The sequence below is a fragment of the Phocoena phocoena genome, chromosome 14, assembly GCF_963924675.1.
Source record: "Phocoena phocoena chromosome 14, mPhoPho1.1, whole genome shotgun sequence".
NCBI classification, from domain to species: Eukaryota; Metazoa; Chordata; class Mammalia; order Artiodactyla; family Phocoenidae; genus Phocoena; species Phocoena phocoena.
The window spans coordinates 69,360,732-69,384,190 of record NC_089232.1 but is presented as its reverse complement, the minus strand read 5'-3'; the positions used below and the strand labels follow the sequence as shown (position 1 = coordinate 69,384,190).

The window sequence follows — 23,459 nt, the reverse complement described above, 5'->3', positions numbered from 1 at the left end:
ACACTGAAAACCAGGCTAGTGAGACACTTGCTCCCCTAGACTGGCTTCGGGGGAACTGGCTTCTGGGGTGATTGTGGCCAGGAACACAGAACCTAACTTGAGCCTGCACCCCTGGGAAGCCAGGAAAGGCAGTGCTTTTCTTCCAAAGAGCTGCAAGATGCCAAGAGGGAAAGCCTGCAACAGGATGAGTTCATGGCCAAAGGGGCAGGACCAAAAGTTTGTGGCGGATCAAAGCGTCTGACACAACCCAAAGACCTTTGAGGGGTGGGGGAGGGGACAAAGAGCCACCAGTCAAGGCCTTCCCAGCAGGCTCTGGTCAAAGACCTGAGTCTTAGGGGAGAAGTTGTTATAGAACCTCATATTGTCTGATTTACATGGAGATCATCCCCTTTGATCCCTTACAACAATCTGTTCAAGAGCTAGTGTGATTAGCTATTCCATTTACAGTGAAAATAAATGAAGGTTCGAGGAGTCCTTACGGAGAAGAGGACGGGCTTGGAAAGCAGATGGAAGTCTCTTCCCAGCAGAATGCCCTTGGGGGATTCTCTGCATTGCCTTTAGCCTCAGTTTCTACATCTATAAAATGGACATAACCATCCCTTCCTTTCAGGATCATGGTAAAGACTAGAGATAATGAATGTAACGTGCCTCGCCTGATACAAGGCAGATGTTTGATACATACTTGTTGCATGGATGGTGGAAGAAAGGGATGAGTTGGGGGCACTCCTGGGAGAAGCAGCGTAGTGACCGGCAGTGACAGGTCAGCCCAGGATGTGGACAGATGGTACTCCCACTTCTGGCTGGCTGCCTCCTGAGCCCACCCTCAGAGGTCTTGGGGCCTCTCGCATGTCTCTCCTCATGGCCCACGCCAGGGTCCTGTGAAAGACTTTCTGACCCTCCTTGGCAGTGGGATTTGCATTCCAGTCATTCTGCTCACTCAGCCCATCCAAGTCTGGAGTTGTCTGGAGCTAAGCAGGGCCTGTGGGATCATCTGCCGTGGCACCTCATCGAGGAGATAAGGAAGCAAGGCTCCGAGGGGGCGATGACGCCTCGCCTGAAGTCCCACAGCCTGCCGTCCTCGCCACCACTGCGCCATGTTGACAAATGAAGAAACTGAGGTGTAGGAGGAGGTCTGCTGGCTCCCCCAGTTTGTCAGCGAGGCTCCTGATCTGGGCCCCTCCTCCCCCCACCCTATTTCAGTTAGATCCCAGTTCTATTGGGATGCCCCGTGGTGGTGTCCAGTACTATCCCTGGCAGCCCGGCGCAAGCCCAGCCTGGCCACTGGTGCAGGACAGGGGCCATAGGTGTCAGGCCTGTCCTCGAAGGCCCCTGGGGAGCAGAGCAGGAGACCCTAGGACTGGGTGCTAGTGGCCTAGGCTACCAGCCTGTGCTTCCTCAGCCAGTTCCAGGAGCTGTGCTGACCTAGGAAGGGACACATTTCACGAGAGCAGGGCTTTCCCTTGGGTGTTGGCCCATGTGTGCCCGGTCCACAGCTGTGCCCTCCTATTTCTGAGACAGCCAGCAGACTGGCACAGGGGAGGGACTAGGGCCTGGGAGGAGGGAAAGCTTGGCTGAGTCCGAGTGCTGACACTAACTCACTGTGTGCCCTTGCACGGCACTGGACCTCTCTGTGCCTCAGGTTCCTCATCTACGTAGTAAAGGGCAAGACAGCAAGGCCCGAGGTCCCGTCCAGCTAGAGCCTGTTGTGATTTTGGTGGAGGGATGAAGGTGGGGTGGCCCAGAGGCCTGACTGGCCCAGTTCCTTTCCCCTTCCTTGCTTCTCTTTTTCTGTGTCGTCGGTTTATCTCCAGCTATCCAGGTCTCTCTGTCTCTCGCCTGCGGCTCTTTCTGTTTCCATCTTTCGCTCTGTGCCTCTCTCGCTCTGTATTTTTCTGCCTGCCTCTTCTTTTTTCTGTGTCTATGAGTCTACCTCTGGTTTTATCTCCTTGTCTGTCACACCCCCTTCTGACTCTTCTCTCTCTCTTCCTCTGTAGTTATATGTGTTTCTCTGCCTACTTATCTTTCTCTGGGTCTCTCCCTCTCTCTCGCTCTCTGTCCTGCCCGGTCTCTCCGCTGCTCTCCCGTCGCTCCCCTCCCCTCCCCCGCCGGCAGCCCCCCCCTCCTCCCTCCCTCGGCGCGTCTCCCCAGTCCTTATTTGGCTGGGCGGGAGGGCTGGCGGGAGGAGGCGGCCTGCGGGCGGGGGGCGGGGGGCGGGAGCGGGGCCGGGCGGAGGAGGGCGGTGGGTGGTGCTGAAGGGACAGCTCCGCGGCGGCGGCGGCGGCGGCGTTGGCGGCTGCGGCCCCGGGGCGCGGAGTGGGTGCCCGGAGCGGGGAGCAGCGAGCGCAGCCATGCCCCAGGCCGCCTCCGGGGCAGCAGCAGCGGCGGCCGGGGCCGGGGCGCGGGCCGGGGGCGCCGGGGGGCCGGCGGCGGCCCGGGCGGGACGATGAAGCGGCAGAACGTGCGCACGCTGGCGCTCATCGTGTGCACATTCACCTACCTGCTGGTGGGCGCCGCGGTCTTCGACGCGCTCGAGTCGGAGCCAGAGATGATCGAGCGGCAGCGGCTGGAGCTGCGGCAGCAGGAGCTGCGGGCGCGCTACAACCTCAGCCAGGGCGGCTACGAGGAGCTCGAGCGCGTCGTGCTGCGCCTCAAGCCGCACAAGGCCGGCGTGCAGTGGCGCTTCGCCGGCTCCTTCTACTTCGCCATCACCGTCATCACCACCATCGGTAACTACTCGCCGGGCGGGGGGCGGGGACCCGGGGGCTGGGCGCCGGGTTCTGGGGTAGTCCGGAGCCGGCTGGGGCTGGGGGGTTCCCCCGGAGAGGGTCTAGGCGCCGAACCCCGCGCTCCCAGAAACCCGAGTTCAGCCTGACGTGTCTGCTCCGTAGGGACAGGGCTCGGGGGAGGCGTCGAATCCTGGCTCCGGACTTGACTCTCCAGCAGGGCCAGCCCTAACTTGTCCCTGCCAGGCTGCGAGAGGGCCCCAGGGGACTCTGAAGTGTGTGAGAGGGGCAGGAACGACGGGCGGCGGCTGGGGAGGAGGGGTGTGGCCGCGCCAGGCCCTGGAGCAGGGCGCCGAGTGTAAGTGGTGGGGAACGCTCGACTCCTCCGTGTCCTTGCAGATCGGCTCCCGGACCCCAGCGTGTCTACACCGACTGGGGCTTCAGGGAGACGTGTGGATGCAGGTACTTGGCACTCTGAGGCACACGGGGCCGCTCTGGGTGCCTGGAACACTCCATAACTGTGGCTATGAGTACTTCTTGGGGTGTGTGTGTGTGTGTGTGTGTGTGTGCGTGTTTGCATGCACGTGTGTGCCCAGCGCCAGGAGTTTAGGCTCTGCCAGCCAGTGCCTTTAATTTTCTTAGGGCAGCAGAGCTGGTGCTGGAAGCCAGACCCAGCCCTGTCTGCCTTCTTTACTGCTGTCCCAGGAAAACAGTCACCTCACAGGAATGGCCCCAGTTCTCTTCTTCCAGCCAGGGCAGACCTCAGTGTAGGAGGCCACACACACCCGGACTTTCTCACAGTATAGGCACAGGTGCACAGACAGGCACACACGCAAGCTCACACAGGACATACACGGGCACACACACAAGGCGCACAATTGGGTATCCAAGAAAGAATCTCCAGTGAGGCCCTTGATGTGCTATTCAGATGTCCAAACAGGGATAAACACCTTACCCACTCCCAAGACTATAATTCCAGCCCAGCTCCATTACTTGTCCCATTGTATGACCTTGGGCAAGTCCCTTCCCCTGCCCGAGTCTCAAGTTCACCTCCAGACAATGAGGGTTTGGCCAGGGCTCCTCCGGGTCCTGATGTGCTCCCAGCCCACCTTCCCCCAGAGCTCACTAGGATGCGTCCAGGAGCTGTTTCCTCCATCTTTCCCATTCCTTCTCCTCTCCCTGGTCCTCCTCCTAGCCTTGGCTGAGCTCCCACGGGCTCATTGCCATTTGGCATAGCCCATGACAAGATGGCAGTGTTTTCCTGGGAGTCAACAGGAGCCGAGAGGGGTAAAAGGCAGTACTGGACGCCGTCCCTGCCGTTTGTCCACTGCAGGACTGTCCCGAGATTCTGCTGCTCTCTGGAGACCGCAGGGAGCTATGCTATGTGGTTTCTGGAAGATGATGAAAAGGACCCCAGGAGTGGATGTGGCCCAAGTGGGGGCACCTCTGGGTCCTGCTGATGCTGTGAGTTTAGTGCAGGATGGTCAGACTCAGGTCTGCCCAAAGAGGAGCCTGCTTTCCTGGGAAGGACCAGGCTGGGTTTTGTCTGGCGTCTCCTCCCCTCTCCCACCTCCCTGCCACCTGCCAGGGTTTCAGGAGCACTGCAGGTCCTTAGACCTTCCCTCTCTCTCTCCCCACACATCTCACCCTTGGTGTGTGCCCCATCTTTCTCAGTACCCTGGTCCCCAGCTCCACAGTAACCACCCAACTGACCTCCTTGCCTCCAGCCTCATTCCCCCTTAGGGCAAGCTCCCGAAGATAATGCTGCCAGAAAGCATCTCCCCAAAGCACAGCTCTGACCATACCAACACCCTTCTCAGAAGCCCTCAATGCCCCCCTGCTGCCCATGTAATCCATGAATCCATACTCCTCATCCCAAATTTTCAGGACCTCATACCTGGCTGCAATCTCTATGTCCAACTTAATTTCTCACTTCTTACTGACATGATCTCTCCACTGCAGCCCAACTGTCCCTCGAGAACACCTGAAGTGTGCCTATCTGGCATGCCTTTTTCTCTGTCTTCTATTTATCTTGTCCAAGCTAACCTTCCAGGTCCGGTTCAAATCCCATCTCCTCCTTGAAGTCTTCCAGACCATCCCAGGCCACTGGCTCTGGATGACTGCAGGACTTACTGTCAAGACCAGCTGAGTGACACAGTGTAGGCTGTTTTGCACAGCTGTTTACATGTCAGGGGGTGTATTTGGTCTCTTTAACCACAGGGGGTGTAATTAACCTCCATGGGGGCAGGGCCCTGTGGTTCCCATCTCCGTGCTCGCAGTGCCGGCACAGTACCCAGCAAGACACAGGAGCACTCAGAGAATGCTACTGATGGGTTTAAGGTGTGCAGAAGTGAGACGGCATCATCCTTCCCCTCCATCCCTGCCGTTTCCCAAAGTGTTCGTAGTCCTCACCAAGAGAGATGCTAAAAGCTGGGGGTAGAGGAAGACAGAGTGTGGTTCTGATGATTTTTGTTTGTTTGTTTGTTTTTGCGGTGTGCGAGCCTCTCACTGTCGTGGCCTCTCCCGTTGTGGAGCACAGGCTCCGGACGCACAGGCTCAGCAGCCATGGCTCACGGGCCCAGCCGCTCCGCGGCATGTGGGATCTTCCCGGAACCGGGCACGAACCCGCGTCCTCTGCATCGGCAGGCGGACTCTCAACCACTGCGCCACCAGGGAAACCCTGATTTTCTTTATTTATAAGGAGCTTGGCAAGAGAAAGAGAGCATCAAAGAACCACCCTAGTTCTGTGGGGGCCCTAGACTGGCACTGCCCACTCTGCCCCACCCAACCATCACTGGCTTTTTGTCACCTCTCACTCTGGCTATGATACCTGGCTGGGAGCTGTCCATATGGGCTCAGATCTAAGAAACAGCTCTCTGGGCTGTGATCAGATGGTTGGAAAGGGCCCTATATGAGACTGATCTTGACCCAAAACCCAAAGGCAGCAGTCTGTGTCCACCTGACCCCTTTGGGGACACAAATGGGTCTCCTGAGAGACTGGGAGTCCCTTTGGGATAGAATAATGACAAAATTTCCCATTCCTTCGGTGCCTTAGTGATCACAATGCACTTTCATCTCATTTCTTGAGTCTCAGCCTTCATAGCTCAGGGGAGTTGCCAGGGCAGGTACCGCTAGCTCCCTTGCACAGAGGAAGGCATGGAGGCTCAGGAAGGGGAAGGGACCCCCTCAAAGTCACGCAGCTGCTGAGCAGCGGACTTACTTAGAGCGAGAAGCAGGGACTCCCGACTCTAAGCCCAGTGTTCCTTCCCCTGCTGGTTTCTTGGCCGCTTCCTCTGCCTCCATATGCTGTGAAGCCCAAAGCCAGCCAGGATCGGCATGGCCATGACGTGCTCAATCATGCCGGCTTGCAGGGCGCTCATGGGCAGCCCTGATTGGTTGAGGGTCAGCAGGGTCTGAGCTGGTCATTCACCTGGTTACTCACAGTCACCACGGACTGCGAGGATTCCTCCAGCTCCCTCGTCCCTAGTCTCCCAGACAGGAAACCCTTCCTTTGTCGGGCCCTAAGTTCATCAAGCGAAGGAAAACTCTTTTTTGGGCAAGTTTAACCTCTCTAGCTGTTGAGTCATTAGGCTCCTCCGGGGCCCCAGCCACATCTATTCATAGCCTGGAGGCTGTCAGAGCAGGAAAGGGCCTTGAGATCAGCTGGTGCCACCCCCTCCTCTTACCGAGAAGGAAGCAAAGAGGTGATGGGAGTAGGGTAGTCAAACCTGACTCGCAGGCCCCCGCTCCTTCCACTTGTGCAGACTGCTTCTCTATTTATTATTATTATTAACAGCAACGACAACAATACCAATGGCAGCCACCATTTGTTAACTACGCTTCGGCAGCCTGTACACAAGACGCTTCATTTATATTCCCGTTCAGTTCTCTCCCCACCCCTTCAAGATGGGCATTACTATTCCCATTTTTCAGTGGTGGAACCTAAGGCTCTGAGTGTAAATGACTCACCATGGCCTTGTGACTTGAAAGTATAGATTCAGTGGAGCCTCTCTGAGTCCCATGCCCTGTATTTTTTTACCATTTCTTTCTCTACTTCAAGAACCCAGCCCAGACCCTTGTACTTTGGGGACGCCAAGTAGCCAAGGCTTGTCTCTTCCTCTGGCGAAATCCTCCCCAGAAAGAGAGGGCCTCTGGCTCCCCTGCACACTGGCCCCTGACCAACCCAGACCACGTGCCACAACTGTGCCCAGCACCAGGCCCTCCCGGAGACTGCCATGGGCTCACAGGTGCCCGTTCTCCCACCGCAGGTCCCTGGATTCCTTGTGGCTCTAAGGCAACAAGAGGCCAGGTGATTGATTAAGCTGATTGAGCTGGGACAGAAAACCTTCTGTTCTGCTTTCTCCCCAGCTTCCAGCAGAGCACAGGCTCGCATCGCCCACCACATGGCCTGGGAATCCTTAGATTGTGAATTCAAGCAGGTAGCTCATGAGGGAACCTGTACTTCTTACATCTTTCTAAGAAGGAGGAAAGTATAGGAGTGACCTGCCACCCGCCAAAATCCAAGAGTCCTCAAATAAAAAAGTGAAAGGAGACAGTAGCAGTCATCCAGACATCCAGAGAGGTGAGTGACTTGCCCAAATTCACACAGCAAGTCGCAGGTACAACCCTTTGGGTGCCTAGACTAAAGATCTCTCCATCACCCCAGCCTGTTTTCCTCACGACCCCCACTTTGCTCTTAGCACCAGGGCCTCCGTCCGCTTATCACTCAGCTGTCCCCAGTACTCTCTCGACTTCCCGGGGGATGGAGGGGCAGTCCAGCCTGAGACGGTCCCACTGTCCACTCTCAGTCAGTATTTCCTTCCTCGCTGCCCACAGACCACCCCTCTGCTTCAACTGTACAGCCTTTCCTGAGGGTGGCATATGAACACGGGTGCTGGCTTAGAAGCCCGAGTGCCTGGCTTCATCACTCAATCCCCCTCTCCGCTCGCCACCTCCACCGCCTGCTACTAGTTGTGTCACTTTGGACAAGTTACTTAGTCTCTCTGAACTTGCTTTGTCATTTACTATATGGGAGAATAATATCTTCCTCCTAGGATTAAATGGGATAACGTGAAAGAAGTGCCTGGTACAGAGTATGTACTTAATAAACAGTATCTACAATTTTAAGTGTTACCATTTCTCATGTATTATCACTTTCCCTACAGAAGGGAACTGGTCTGTTTCCCAAGGATTACTATGACCACAGCACCTCTACTCCTTCCTAACAGGTGGGGACAGTAGGACTGGGGGCCAGAGGCTGCCACACCCTTCCCTTTATCCTCCTAATCTCACTCCCCCATCCCAGGCTTCCTAGATCCTCACTCGTGCCTAGAGTCTGCCTGACACCCAGGCTCAGGGGCAATGCTCCCTCCTCTGAGCAGGCAGGCCCTGCAGCAAACCAGTCAGGGAGAGTGAGGTGCAGTGGTAGAACCCATCCTGGCTTGGAGCAAGAGGACAAAAGTTCCAGTTCCGCTTAGCTTAGCTGCTGGTCCTCTATGACCACCAGTTTCTTCATCTACAGAGTGGACGTATTCGACCAGAGGTCCTTCTGGCTGCCATGCCTCCTGCCTGCACGTCCAGCTCCCACACGTCGTGATTCGGGGCTAGAGACATGGAGGGAATGGGGGCCAGAATAGGACGGAAATAGCAGGCACATGCCTGGCCACAGTGGGGACAGGACAAACACAATAAGTATTTTCAAAGAAAACATAAACAAGCACAGATGAATGTAGTGCAAATCACCACTAGAAACAGCTTTCAGCTGGCAGCACAAACGGTAAATCTGTGAGTTGATTTTGTAATAAAAAAATGTAAAAACGATTTCCCTGCCGTCAGCCAGCAGCAAGGGAAGAGACCCAGCTCTGACTGAGATCATGATGAGTTTAGGCAAACCTCAGCAGAGACCCAGGATGGGCACTCCCTCCCTCCCACCCCACCCCTGCCTTGGATGCAGGGAACGGACGTGTCTATAACACGTCAGGCTCTGTCCGAGGCACTTCTCACCTCCTGCATTCCCACAACTGCCCTGGGAGGGCAGGCATTATCATCCTGTATGGTCAAGGGAAAAAAAGCTCAGAGAGGTTCAAACATTGGCCCAGGACCCTACAAATATAAAATGACAGTAACAGGGCTTTACACCCAGGGCTGTAGGAAGTACCTTTCATGGAGTCGTACAGCGCCCTGCTCCCCACGGAGGCTCTGCTGTCCCTCTCGTATGAATGTCACAGACAATGGAGGATGGGTATCAGGGTCATGCAGGGCACTCAGCTGTGACCTCAGCTTCAGGATATCGCATCCTCAGGACTATGGGTAGAGCATTTAGCCCAAAGAGAAATTAGTTAGCTCCACCTCTCTCATTTTACAGTGTGGAAACTAAAATTCTGATTGGAGAAGAAGGGAACCCTGTTTACTGATGCCTCCTTCTGTGTTGTTCACCACCCCACCCCCAGGCTCATAGAGAAGAAAGCAGACTGCCAGCCGGCCTGTCCTGCTTGCCTGGGGCCCCCTCCTCACCCCTTTGTTAGGCTCTGGTCCTCAGCACGTGACAAATGCGTATCGTGAAGCAGTCACCGGCCCAGCTGATGCGGCCACCTCCCAGTCTGTCCACACTTCCCCGTTGTCCAGAAACTGCCCGTGCTCAGGCAGCTCCCAGGTGGCTCCCGGAGACCTGCCCCTCACCTGGAGCCACCCCGAGCCCCTACTGCTGCAGTCACGCCTTCACTTTCCCATTTCCAGAGCTGGCTTCAGCTACTACCTGGAGCCGACAGCTTTGGTCCTCCTGGTTCTGTGGCCCCTGGGATCCCCACCACGCCGGGGCCGACTTCCCACGCTCCCCCTTCACCAAAGCCAGCTCCTTACCACCCTGCTTCCCACTCCCGCCTCTTCCAGTGACACACAGGGTCGCCTTTGTGAAGAGAGTGTATGGATGCAGGGAATATAAGGCAGGAGCCGGGGTGGGAGCTAGAAACTGGGTTCTTTCTCTCCCCTTAGACAAATCATTCTCTCTCTCTCTCTCTCTCTCTCTCTCTCTCTGCTTTCCCCCTACTCATGAGAGGCATAGGCATACCCTGCTGGGCTTCAGTCTCCCCATTTGTACAAAGGAGGTGTTCCCCAGGGGGAACTAGAGAAGGCTAGCTCAGCAGTACGGAATTCTCTACATTAGTACTTCTCCCTTGGTCACCTCTGACGATTTGGTTGATCTTGTTTAAATGCAGATTCTGAACCAGTAGGTCTGGGATGGGGCCTGAGAGTCTATAATTCTCACAAGGCCCCCAAGGGACACTGATGCTGTTGATCTGTGGTTTACACTTTGAGTAGCAAGGATCTAAATAACCTGGAGACCTGACTTCCGAGAACAGACCTGAGGTGGGGACTGTGGTTTTAAGAACAAGATTGTGTAGAGCTGGAAAGGTCCTTAGGAATCTGGTCATGGAGTGTCAGAGCCAATGGCCTCAGAGCTGGTGGACCCTCCTCTGAGGCTGGGGCAGGGCTTTGGTTTGCTCCAGAGGAAGTAGATGCAGAGGTAACCTGTGTTCAATCAGAGAAACACAACCAGCTGGATATATATATAGACTTATGTGTCTTGACTTACGTGATGGTAGTTGCTGGCTAGGTGAGTGAAATCTATATGGCAGGACATCGGGAAGGACAGTCTGAAACTCTCTCCAGCTTGGGCTGAAGCTGCTGTTCACAGGCAGAGTTTCTTCTTCTTCAGGGAAGCCTTGGCTCACCTCTTAAGGTCTTTCAACTGATTGATTCAGGCCCACCCAGTGATCTAGGATAATCTCCCTTACTTAAAGTCAACTGATTACGGACTTTAATCACATCTACAAAATGCCTTCATAGCAACCCCTGGATCAGTGCTCAATTGGATAACTCAGAGCTTTAGCCTAGCCAAGTTGACACATCAAAAAGATCACGCTACCCATATATCACACTGGGGACCTCAATAAGTGACTTTTAAGGTTCTTACCAACCCTAAGATACTTAGATTCTTGATCTTCAAAGAGGCAGCCTAGAGACTTAGAGTACCCAGAGTGGGACTCATCTGCGTCCTGGGGACCCCCAGACACTCTGGGTCACCTTCCAAATAGTACTGGCTTTAGCCTTCATTTCAGGTTTACCAGACTTCATTTTCAGTTTACTAAAAATCATTGAGATCTTCTGAGTGCCAGACACTCTACCAGGCACCAAGAGAATAGAAAACTAAGATCCAGATCCTTCCCCAAGGAGCCCCCGGTCTGGTGGAATCCTGAAACCACAAGTTGAATGGTATATATGCTAAATCCTAGTGGAGTAACTCAGAATAAGGATCTGAGAAGGCTTCCTGGAGCAGGTAGTACCTGAGGAAGGCTTAAATGAAGAATGAGAACTCCAGTAAGTGAGGATTGGCAGTGAGAGCTTTCTGGGGTAAGGGAGCAGCATGAATTAGGCTGGGGCCATAAGTCTGCCCAAGGAAAGGTGGGCGGAGCCAACCTTGGAGGGAGGTGGACTTGATTTGACAAGAACTGGAGGAGGGAAGTGATAGACTCCAACCTGTGTTCTCCTGCCTGGATCCCGACCAGGGATCAGGATGGAATGCCCCTATGACCCCAATTGAACCACCAGCTGCCTCCATCATGCTAGTTGAACCAGTGGGTCTCCCCAGTTGAACTAGTGGGTGCCTCATGACCCCAGTTGAACCAGAGGGTAATGGCAACCTGAATCCTGATTATCTAGCTTCAGCCCCACCGTGGTCACCCAGCAGACCTCAGCCAGCCCCCAGGAAGTGCTTTCACTTCCTCCCCTCTCCACGATTCCTTTTCTGGACCAAAGATCCACTCTGGAGCCTAGACCAAACCCAGGCTTATGGATGGTGTTCAGGAGGCCCTGGGACAGCACTGAGCTGAAGGAGATGATACTGTCCCCCACTGTTGTGTGGACATTTTCTGCATAGACAACGCCAGGCCCCTGCTGCACGGCTTGGCATGGACTCAGTGTCCCTCTTCAGGAATGTGCAGGGCCTCTCCTGACCACAGCTCCGATGCAGAAATAACCATCGCAGAAACATCCGGAGAGGCGCATTCCAGCCCGCTGGCCACAGGACCATCTGGGAGGCTCTCTCCAGAGACCCGAACTGTCAGGCCCTGGTTGAACAGCCCCAAGAGGGTGATGCCAGGCTTCAGACAGGAGGCAGCCCTCTCCCCCAGGACGGTGCCGTCCTCCCATCAGGGCAGGGGAGTTCCCCAGGGCCCTGGGGGCAGGCAGGGCTGGGTGGTTCCAGGCAGGAGCAAGTCTCAGATCGACACAACAGATCCGTTCTCCCTTGGACCTATTCTGTCCAGATCTTAGACCTGACATGAAGCCGCCACACCCCACAGAGCCTGCCTCAGTTTCCACGGTCATGAACCAAGGCTGCCATTCACTGGGAGGTTTCTCTGGGCTGAGCCCGTTACATGTATTACCTCATTTAATCTTCAGAGCCACCCTATGAAGGCGACACTATTACTATTCCCATTTTACAGAGGGGGACCCTGAGGCTCCGAGGGGCCAGGGCAGGCCCGCACAGGTGCACTGCTGGCAATCAGCCGAGCAGGGGTGTGTAAAGCAGGCCCAGCACTCGCTTTATAAAACGCTTGGGGGCTTCCTGGTGGCGCAGTGGTTGAGAGTCCGCCTGCCGATGCAGGGGACGCGGGTTCGTGCCCCGGTCCGGGAAGATCCCACATGCCGCGGAGCAGCTGGGCCCGTGAGCCATGGCCGCTGAGCCTGCGCGTCCGGAGCCTGTGCTCCGCAGCGGGAGAGGCCACAACAGTGAGAGGCCCACGTAGCGCCAAAAAAAAAAAAAAAAACTCTTGGTCACACAGTATCTCTCCTGAACCTCATAACAACCCAGAGGTGTAGGTGTCAACGAAGAAACTGGACTTGAGAACATAAGATCACTTCCCGTGACACAGAGCCAGTGAATGTGGAGGCAAGAGTCAAGTCCAGACCTTCCAACCCCAAGACCAAGCTCTCCCCCGAGGAGTGCTCTGGCACCCCGTAGCTGAAAGTGGGTTGGATGGTCCGGATGTTGGGGCATCGTAGAAGTGGGTGTTGGCCTATGGAGGGTGAAGAGGATGGTGCTGGGGGGCAGGGGGTGGCAGTCGTCATGGAGTGGCCTTAGTTCCATGCATTTGAACAGGAGGGAAACCTGAGACTAGAAATGAGAATAGAGTGATGGTTCTTAAGAACAGCCAGTGAGTGAGAGAAGGGCCTGGTTGGGGGTGACTTGGCAACTCACCTCCTCCCCGGCGTGCAGTGGGGAGGGCAGGGAAGATGGCCCCTGCATGCTGAGTCGGACGCTGGTCCCCGTAGCAGTAGTTATTTGGAGCCAGAGCAATGGGTGTCCGGGCCTGAGCTAAGCCCAGGAGTCTGTGAGTTTTAAAAACTCCCCTGATGAGGGAAATCTGCAGCCAGGTTCGGGAAGCACAGGAAAGAAGAGAGCTTATTCGAATCAGCGTTCTGTACTTGGGAGGCTGGGCCACTTGCCAGCCAGCAGCTAGCATTTTCTTTCTGGGTTTCCTTGGGACTTGAGAAACAGTCAAGGGGCAGCTGAGGAAGAATCTTTGGAGTTCACAAGCCAAAGCTCCTGGGGTGAGCCAGGTAGCAGAGGCCCCAGGAGACAGCGGGTGGCCCCAGGAGAAGGGCAGGTCCTACTCTTCCCAGAGGAGAAGGGGACCGAGAGGGTCTCAGTGGGGGTCATGGGACAGGAGGTGGCTCCTCCATGGCTTAGCTCTCAAGTGACCCCAGGGAAGGGGGTCAGCCCCCTTAGCTGTGTGAGTATCACTCACCTGGGAACAAAGTGGGGGGCTCTAGCCTGGCTGAGCCAGCGTGGCCCCTCTTCAGCATGACCTTGCATCGTGGATTTTCCACCATGAGGGCTAGACAGAGGAAGACCCTCCGGGGCTACTCTTGGTCCTTGGTCTACCTCCAAGTGGGGCCAGAGGAAGAGAAACCTGGACGTAAACTCAGTGGCAGACCTCCTTCCCTTGGGTGCCCATCTCAGTGCCCCAGACTCCTAAGCACTTGTCTTCCCTGGGCACCAAAGAGGCCCTGACGTCCCCTGTCTTCCCCTGAGGATCGTCAGTGGGCTACGTGTCATTTCTCAGAGCTGTGACTGGTGTTGTAGCACAGCTGAGCTAAGGAAAGTGGGGGACACAGACCCTTCTGCTGTTTCTCTGCTCCTGCCTGGCTGTGAGACCCACAGCAAGTCACATCCCACGCTGGCCTTGTCTGCAAGGGACTGGGCTGGTGATGTCTGAACCCCTTACAGCTCGGACCATCTCTACTCCAACTCAGCCAGGACCTAATCCTGGCCTCTGCTTCCAGCCCCTCCTGAGATGCTCGCTACCCAGGGTTACAATCTCTCCACTTCACCGCATGATGTCTGAGCCCTGGAGAGACTTCTTCTGTGTCCAGTCCCAAGAACAGAGCCTTGTCCAGGACCTCCAATCACCCCTTTCTGGAAAGAGCATTTCTGACTGTGGCCGCAGCCTTGCTTATCAGCAGAGCGAGTCCACTGCCCCAACCCCTGGGACAGCTGGAATGCGGGAGACTCCCGCCCAGAAAGGGGGGCCCCCTAACAGCTGGCAGCTCCCACAGTAGTCTGTGGATGGGGTGTGGGAGGAGCAGTGGTGCTGAGAGCCTGCTGACCCCAGCCAGCACTTGCAGGCAGGAGGGTAGCCAGGAGAGAGGCTGCAGACAGTCTTTCTTCCCAGGTTGCCCCTGGACCTGAGCTGGCCTGGGATGAGTGCACTGGTGGCTGTTCCTACAATCCAGGCCCTCGGCTAGCTCAGAGGCTTCCAGGGTCCTGGGAGCTAAGGTCCTGCTCGTGGACCAACCTTCAACATCCCACCTAGACCAGTGACCTGCTAGACCTCTGAGCGGCTGGAGTTAGCCGCATGGGTCCTCACAATGGTTTGATATCTCAAAATGTTCTTGGGCCATTACGCGATATGTGTGTGTTGCAGAGCATACGATCACATTGCTCCACCTTTGGCTGGAATGGGGTCAGTTCAGGGTGCTGACGCCAGCGTGCTCTTGCAGTATAAGGGCTCAGCTTGGCAGTGGATGGCATTACTGCAATTCCTGGCGTCCTTCAGATTCTTCGAGAATCACCAATTCAGCCCAACCCTTCTCTCTTCCAGATGAGGAGACTGAGACCAGGGCAGGGTGCAGGGGGAGATGGAGCATGGCCTGCCCCAGCCACCAGCAGTGCGATATCAGAGCCAGTCCTCAAACTCAGGCCTCCTGACTCTTTCCACTCCCCCAGCACCCACACAGTCATGCCTCCATTTTCTTTCTTTTTCTGAGCGTCTTCCATGTGTTGGGCACCGTTCTGGGCCCTAGGGACTCAGCCCCGGTCCTCATCATGCCTACATTCCAGAGGAAGTTGATAAACTACATTATGTGATCACAAAAAAAAAAAAAAAAATCATCCCAATGGTGACAAGTGCCAGGAGTCAGTAAAACAAGAGAATGGGGTAGAGAGTGATGGAGAGGAGGGATGGGCCATCTGGGAAAGCCTTCCAGGGAGAGGGCCTGTGAAATGCAAAGATCAAGGAGGAGCCTTCCAGGGTGGGGGCGGAGCATGGGAACAGCAAACGTGGAGTCCCAGGTAGGCCAGAGCTGACATGTTTGAGGGACAGGAGCAGAAAGGGCAGTGTGCCTGCAGCACGCTGAGTGAAGGGGTGGAAGCGTGGGAGGACTGGATCCTGCAGGGCCATGGAGGCCATGGTCAAGAATTTGGATTTTACTCTACATGTGATGGAAGCCACTGGAAAGTTTTAAGCAGGGTTGTGGTGTGATATAACTTAAATTTTTACCAGTTCCCTCTGGCTGCTAGAGGTCAGCTGGTTGTAGTAGAAGAGGGAAGCTGGGAGACCCGTCAGGCTGTGTGGATTGGGGGTGTGTTTTCAAGACAGAGTTGGCCCGACCTATTGATGGATAGGATGTATGTGCTGGGGGAAAGGAGGGAGCCATAGGGCTATGGGAGTAGGGGGAAGGGAATAATCAGTGGTAATCTTTGACCTGAGCAACTGGGTGGAAGGTAAGCATTTACTGAGATGGGAACTAAAATTCAGAGAGTAAAAGGTTTGTTAAAGAGATGAGATTCCAGACTTCTTGTTTTAGACATACAGGTTAATTTTGAGATGCTTATTACAAATCCATGCAGGCAGCTAGACAGACAAGTCTGTAGCTCAAGGGAGAGGTCAAAGCTGAGATATAAATTTAAGAGTTATCAGATGGCAATAATATTTAGAGTCATGCAACTTGATGAGACCAGCCAGGGCGAGGGGAGAATGGGAGAGAAGCGCCCAGGCCTTTCCTCCAGCACTGGGAGGTCAGGCAAGGAAGGGGACCTGCCAGGACACTGGAGGGAAACCTGGGGAGTGCAGTGTCCCAAGGCCAGGAGGCGTTGTTTTAAGAGAGAGGGAGCTGTCAGCCAGGCCAGCTGCTGCTGGGAGATCAAGTCAGATGACCGCAGAGAAGCAACCAGTGCGTTTGGCAATGCGGTGACCACTGGAGACATTGACCATGAAAACATGGTGTAACTAACATTTGAACAGCTTGTTCCAGGAGCATGGGGAGGAGAGAGTGGCAGGGCATCCTTTGTATTTGACCAGCCTGACATGGAACAGAGGGGCCAGATCCCAGTAGAGGCAGGAGAGGGAACAAACAATATCCCAGCTCCCCATTTTCAGGCCTTTTCATAAATGCTTTACAAACCTCCTCCTGCAGAGGCCCATGAGGTAGTCATCATTATGTCCATTATGCAAATGAGGCCCAAGGCCCAGCAAGATTACTGGCTCAGGACACCCAGCCAGGTCCCTGAGTCCGGGCCTGTCTGACCCCAAAGCCCCTGCCCCCAGCTGCCGCCCTGCCTGCGTCTCCCGGCTGCTCCTTTCCCCCGCCCCTCCCATCCATCCTTGTCCTTTGATCATTTCTGTCAGCTTCCAGCAGTCTTGGCCTCTGCCTCCCTCCTCCGGGAAAGCTCTGCTTTTTCTCTTTGATCCTGCACGTCTGTCCTCGGCTGTGTCCTCTGCTGGGCCCTGTGTCCCCTCCTCCCTGTCACTTCAGGATGTGCTGAAGGTAGGGGATCTGCAAGAGTTTCTGAGAGCCTTGTGGGAACCTGGCCTGCGGGATGAGAGCGGGCTCCTGCTTCCCTGACCGCCATTGGGGAAAGAGCCCGGGGGCTCCTCGGGCCTGGCTGGCAGCAGACCAAGCCCTCTCAGCACTAAGGGTCCAGAGACGCGAGCTCACAGGCCAGGGATGTCTGTGGAAGCAACTAGGAGGGGGCAGTCAGGAGGGCCGTGCATTCTTACCCCGACGGGCCGAGATGGGCCTCCGAGTTCTTCTCAGGAGACAGTTACAATGATTTGTGCGGTTCAGGAGTCCTAAATAGGGAGATGTAATCGGCAAAACCAGCCACCTGGCTGCCAACACCACATGCAGAGAAGAAGGGGATGCTCAGGACTTCAGAGTGCCTTTTGGAGCCTGGCTGGTTCCAGTGGGAAGGCAGGGGTGAGGCCCAGAGACTCTTGTCGGAGCTCCCTCCCGGCCTGGGTACTCCCCTCCCTCCCCCGCCTCCCCGTGTCCTGGCCGAGGTGAGGGAGGCCGCCCAGGATGCCCAGAGCCGCCTCCAGCTTCCACCCTCAGGATTCTGAGGCCCTGTCTGCCCCCGGCTGCTCTAGGAGGGCCTGGTACGCAGCCCCCAACTGGAAGAGGTCGGCAGAGGGAACACAGCACACGGAGCCACGGGTCCAGGCGCGCTCCTCGAAGCCCTGACCGGGGGCTGCGGCAGTAATTAGCTCCTCACACATCCCCAGGGTTATTTTTAAGCCACGTTCTTCCCTGGTTTATTTTTAAAGTAACACTGGCACGTGGCTGGCCGGCTGCCCTTCCCAGGTGCTGGTGCCAATTCGAGCCAGGAATGGAGCAGGGCAAGATGAGCCCCTCCCCCAGGGCTCCCCACCAAGTGCCGGAGTTAACCAGCCCCTCCCTGGACGGCAAGGGAGGTTCCTGCTGCACAGAAAGCCTGGGTGCCGCCTGGGGTGAGCAGGTGGGCTGGCACGAAAGACACCCCCCGCCACCCTGAAACTCCATCCTGCCTCTGATGCACACATTCTACATCTTGTGACCTTGACCGAGTCACCTCACCAGCACGAGCCTCAGCTTCCTCATTTCTCAGTGGGGTGAGTGATAGTGATTCTTGCGTCTCACGCAGAAAGTGAGCGATAAACTGAAATGTTGCACAGGTCTAAGGGAGTATTGGGATTAACGCCCCCTGCAAGCATGCTGCCCCCGCTGTCCCACTAACCGCTTCCAAGCCATGCCTGTCTCCCAGGGTGAGTGACTCGCAGGCTGGGAGAGGCTCCTCTTCCTTTCATCCCTTGACCACTCCCTAAGACCTGCCTCCACATTTTCAGTCTGGCTGGACTCTAATCCAGGCCGCCCAGGGTGAAGGGCAGCTGTCAGGCTGCTGGTGACCATTAAAAGGCTTGGCCTGGGGCAGGGGATGGTGGGAAGTGCGACAAGGGCAGAACCACCCCTCCCCCAGCCCCTCCCCACCCACCACCCACCCACCCCCAGCAGCCTTCCAGAGAGCTTAGCTATGGAAAAGCACTGCCAAAAGTTAGCTCCGGAGCCCTCTCCTAGGGTGCGCTGCAGCAGCCCAGGCTGGAGAGCGTCAGGGGCGCATGGTGGAGGATGCTGAAAGGCAGGTTCACAGTGTGAGCGTCTTTCCCTGTAGGCAATGGGGAGTCCTGGAAGTTTGTTTGTTTGTTGTTTTTTGGTTTTTTTTCCTTCCTGCTTGTGGTTTTTATTTTATTTATTTATTTTAACATCTTTATTGGGGTATAATTGCTTTACAATGGTGTGTTAGTTTCTGCTTCACAACAAAATGAATCCGTTATACATATACATATGTTCCCGTATCTCTTCCCTCTTGCGCCTCCCTCCCTCCCACCCTCCCTATCGCACCCCTCCAGGCGGTCACAAAGCACGGAGCTGATCTCCCTGTGCTATGCGGCTGCTTCCCACTAGCTATCTACCTTACGTTTGGTAGTGTATATATGTCCATGCCTCTCTCTCGCTTTGTTCCAGCTCACCCTTCCTCCTCCCCATATCCTCAAGTCCATTCTCTAGTAGGTCTGTGTCTTTATTCCTGTCTTACCCCTAGGTTCTTCATGACAGTTTTTTCTTAAATTCCATATATATATGTGTTAGCATACGGTATTTGTCGTTCTCTTTCTGACTTATTTCACTCTGTATGACAGTCTCAGGTCCATCCACCTCACTACAAATGACTCAATTTCGTTTCTTTTTATGGCTGAGTAATATTCCATAGTATATATGTGTCACATCTTCTTTAGAGCAGAGCAGTGACAAGTGCAGAGTGGAGTGTGATCTGGAAGTAGGCGTGAGGAAGATTAGGAAGTTACCGAGGATCAGCTCCCCAGGTCCAGACTGGAAAGGATGAGAGCCTAGGTGGTGGCTATAGGAACAGAAAGAAAGGGCAGGACTAGGAAAAGAGGAATGGCTGGGACTAGGTCCGGGGGGAGAAGAAGAGGGGAAGGCAAGGTGTTCAGCCTGGTTGACTGAGGAACTACTAGGAATCAGGCAGTACAGAGAGGCCACATGGTGGGAGGGATGGGTTCCGGTGGCCCAGCCAGGCTTGCGTGCACACGCTCCAGCCAGGTGACAGTGTGTAGTAGAGCTGGAGGCGAGGCCTTGGTGGCCTCCCTAGAACCAGAATCAGATCGCCCAGGCAGAATCGTGGTCCACTCTTAAAATCAGGGTGCTGGAGAAGGAAGCAGAGTCAGCAGGGGAGACTGCAAAGGACCCGTGGGAAGCAGGAGGGTCGGGTATCCAGTGAGGAAGAGGACCGGCCATCAGGGCTGAGCATGGCCAGAATATGAAGGAAAATGAGGATGCCAACAGCCAAGACCGCCATGTATGACTGTCCAGGTTATGGACTGTCCAAAAGAATCCAGCTGATGGGTGTGGGTTGCTGAAGTCTGGCCTGCTTACCAAGCCATGCACTCTGCCAGGGGCTGCATCCACCCAGACGGGGCCCGTTTCTTTTCTAATTGGTCCCAGAGTGCCATGTAGTTAAGGCAGCCCTGCCCACAGGGCACCGGGTCTGGTACTCAGGCAATTCCTGATGCTGTCGGGGAGAGTAGTCTTAGTGGGTGAAGCAGGGGCATCCTGATGGGTAAGGGGAGAAGCAACAGGGGCATGGTGGGCCTGCCTCCCTTCCTCCTTCCCTGTCTCCCTCCCTTCCCTTTTTTGAAGACTTGAGGCAAATAGTGAGAAGTTAGCAGAGGACAATTTAAAAATACCCTCAAATGGGGGGCCTCCAGGAGAAAGTTTAGGAAGAAAAGCCCAAGGCCGGGGCAGCATGTAGTTAGGGGTTCAGCCTTGGGAGGGGATGCCTCACCACCTCTGAAATGGGAGTTGGAGGAAAAGAGCAAAGCTCTCAGAGAGAGCAGGAGAAGCAGTATGGGGAGAGCCTCGCTCTGCCAAGTGTTTGCTGTGTGACCTTGAGCAAGTCACTTAACTTCTCTGTGGCTCAGTTCCTGCATCTTTAAATAGGAATAATAGTAGTACCTACAGAATAGGGATGTTAGAGGAATAAAAGAGGAACATATATTAGCTCGCTTAGAGCAGTGGCACATAGTAAGCACTATATAAAGCTCAGCTAAGACTGTTTTGAATTGGGGAGGAGGGAGCAGTGACAGTCATTGAATCATTTGAATAAAGTCAAGGGCAGAGAAAGCCCGCTCGCCCAGGTTCCACATGCGGGTGGACGGAGGGGAAGGCACAGCAGCACTGTAGCTGCTGGGGAGGGCTGGGTCCAGGGGACTCTGCGCAGCTTGCGGCTCTAGGCACCGCAGAAAGCAAGCTCGGGACACCCCTGCATGAGTAGGCATGCTCTATAGGCCGTAGGAGCCAGGAAGTCATTCTCCAATTATACCCCAGCCCGGCCGGGCTCTCCTGCGATTCTGGGCTGTGAACAACAGTGTTGATGGAGAACTTGCAAGGCTGGTGGAGTGGCAGAGCTAATTGAAAAGGTTGGGGAATCGGAGGTCAGAGGAGAAGTGACAAGCCCGGGGTGAGTCAGGCAGCGGGAGGCAGGCTTGGGGGATGAGTGTCTGCTTCCATGTCTCTGTGTAAAGGGCAGTGTCCCAGGGATGGGGACAGCTGCTTGTGTCTCCACTGAAGACAGCTGAGAAGCAGTGGCCTGAGCCTCATTTCATTCCACCTAAGGAGCATTTCCGACAGGGCCCAGGGTTGAGTGAAGTGTGCTTCCACGGAGAGGGGCAGAATCTTAGCCTCTCGGTTGGGTCCAGGCCTGTGTGGAAGAAGAGCTGTGTTTGGTGGCTTCTTTAGATCCCTGAGGGCCTGGACCTTGAAGGAACAGCGGGGGGCCCAGAGGCCAAGTCCTGTAGGGGGCTCCTCTCCTTTTATCGAAGGGCAGATTTTCGTGTTTCCTGGGTGTGTCCACCCTATAGCCCCCCTGGTTCTTGTACTCTCTGCCCTGGATGGTGGACAGGGTCATGCCAAGAGGCCACGGTGGGGGACATGCGGGGTATTGGAGTGAGGATGTGTGTGTGTGTGTGTGTGTGTGCGTGCGTGCGTGTGTGCGCACGCATGCATGTGTGAGTGGTAGGGGTGAGGACACCATGTCTACAGGCTGGCTCAGAGGGAGAGAAGGTCCTGGCAGCTGGCTTCAGGCTGAAGTCCCTGTTGCCTGGAGTCCCTCTCCTCCTGGGCACTGTGCCAACCTACACCATCTGAGCTCCTGAGCCCTGGGCAGGGTATTGAGCCTAAGAAAAACCTCCTTCACATCTCCTGGCATCTACTCCCAAAGTCCCTGCCAGCCAGAGCTGTCTGGGCCACCAGCCATGACCAGCAAGGAGAGTGGGAAGCAGGTGATGGAGACAGAGCCCACGGGGGCCACGCTGCCAAAGCCCAAGGCCTCCCTGCCAAACCCAACCCATGCATCCAGACCAGCTTCATGCATCCTCTGGGAATCCACCACAGGCACCGGGCAAGGTGGGCCAGTGGGAGAGGCGCCCACCTCCACGCAAAACCTAATACCTGGCAGAGAATGGCAGGGGCAGAAGAAGGTACCGTTCTTCCAACAGGGAGACAGGGGAGGGTGCCCCAAAAGAGGCAGCCCTGGAGACGGAAGAGAGGAGGGGAACTCCAGGCAGCCCAGCAACATGAGGAAGTGTTCAGAGGTGAGGCGCGGAGGGGACTGGAAGTGTTGGGGGAGCCAGGAGAGGGCAGGCCAGGTTGGGGGTGCATTAGGTTGTGCACAGCCTACGTGCTGGGCCAGGAAACCCCTAGAATGTATTGTGTGCATTTGGGGAACTAAGGAAGGCTTCCGAGTGGTAGGTAGCAGCTCAGAGCTGTGCTTTAAAACATAATGTTAACAACAGCTCCCACCTCCTGAGACCTTCCACATGCCAGGCCTTGTACTAGGTACTTTGCACACTGTATTTCTAACCCCAAAGCCACCCAGCTACCTAATAAGAGAGGGGATCAGAGAGGCAGTGTGGGTTATGGGAGAAGCAGCAGGCCTGCGGTCAGGAGGCCTGGGTACCAGGTCCAACTCCGGGTGAGACACCAACCTTTCCAGGTTTCAGTGTCCCCAGCCATCGGATGGAGACCATCCCTGCCCAGGGGCCACACAGGGCTGCTGCGTGGATTCAACAGGAATGCCCCTAAACACTATAGTGTGCAGTGCCCTTATGGGTCTCCCCAGACTCATCCAGGGCCCTCCTGCTGCGCTGCTCACTCTGCCAGACACACCTGGGACACAGTGCTTGGGAGCCTGGCTTCTCCTTCTGGAGCGGCTGGAGCTTAGCCAGCGTACCGTGCCCCCTTGGACCTGTGTGAGTAAAAGGGGACTTCTGAAAGGAAACAGCACCACTTAGCTGGTGTCAAAGACCCGCAGTCAGAAGCCCAGGCCTCTCTCTCCATCTCTTTCAGGCCACACCATCCCTGTCTCTGCTGTTCCTGTTCACTCTGGCTTCTCTTCCCCAATAACCCCGACTTGCATGTGGCTTTGGTTCACCCTGGTCTCAGTTAGGACCCAAATCTTTGTAACCCTGCAGCTCAGCTCCCCAAAACTACCCAGCCACTCAGCCCCCTTCACAACCCCTGGGAGAGACAACCTGACTGGTCCACCCAGCTGATAGCTCGGGTCCTCTTAGATCAGGTATGGATCCCTAGTCCAATCCGTAGTGCAGGGCCACATGGTACAAAGGTGCTACCTGGGCCCATCCTTAACTAGGGTTGTTGCAGGACAGCTCCGAAGAGGCAGGAAAGGGGTAGCCACACCAGACATGTCCACCGCAGACAGCCTCCCTGGGGGCCCTGGGCCCCTGCCCTCCAGCTCTCCTCTCCTCACCTCCTGCTCTGTCTGGCTCCGGACCTGACTGACGCATCCAGGAATCTCTAAAGAGAACCTCCAGGGAGCTGTTCCCTGGGACAGAAAGGACTGGCCTTTCAACTTCCGGGTTCATTAGGCTGGCGGAAAGCAGGGGAGGGGCTCAGAAGAGAGGGTCTTTGGCAGGATGCCATCAGGATGGATGCAGAGCCCTAAGCCTCTAAGACCCAGATCCTACCCTGAGGGGCTTCTGGTGGTCTTAGGATGATGACCAGCGGGACACATTTTCCATGTTCTAGTCTCAAAGTGAAGGGTCC

At 55.6% G+C, this 23,459-nt stretch overlaps 1 protein-coding gene across 1 annotated transcript in view; it reads left to right on the top strand.

The window, feature by feature from the left end:
* The first annotated feature begins 2,384 nt into the window (after positions 1-2,384).
* The window catches only part of KCNK3 (potassium two pore domain channel subfamily K member 3), a 36,545-nt gene continuing 15,470 nt past the window's right edge, over positions 2,385-23,459 (top strand). The window contains exon 1 of the mRNA XM_065891360.1: positions 2,385-2,726. Within this exon, the coding sequence (XP_065747432.1) occupies positions 2,444-2,726 (283 nt within the window). The 5' untranslated portion in view covers positions 2,385-2,443. The remainder of the gene's footprint in view (positions 2,727-23,459) is intronic.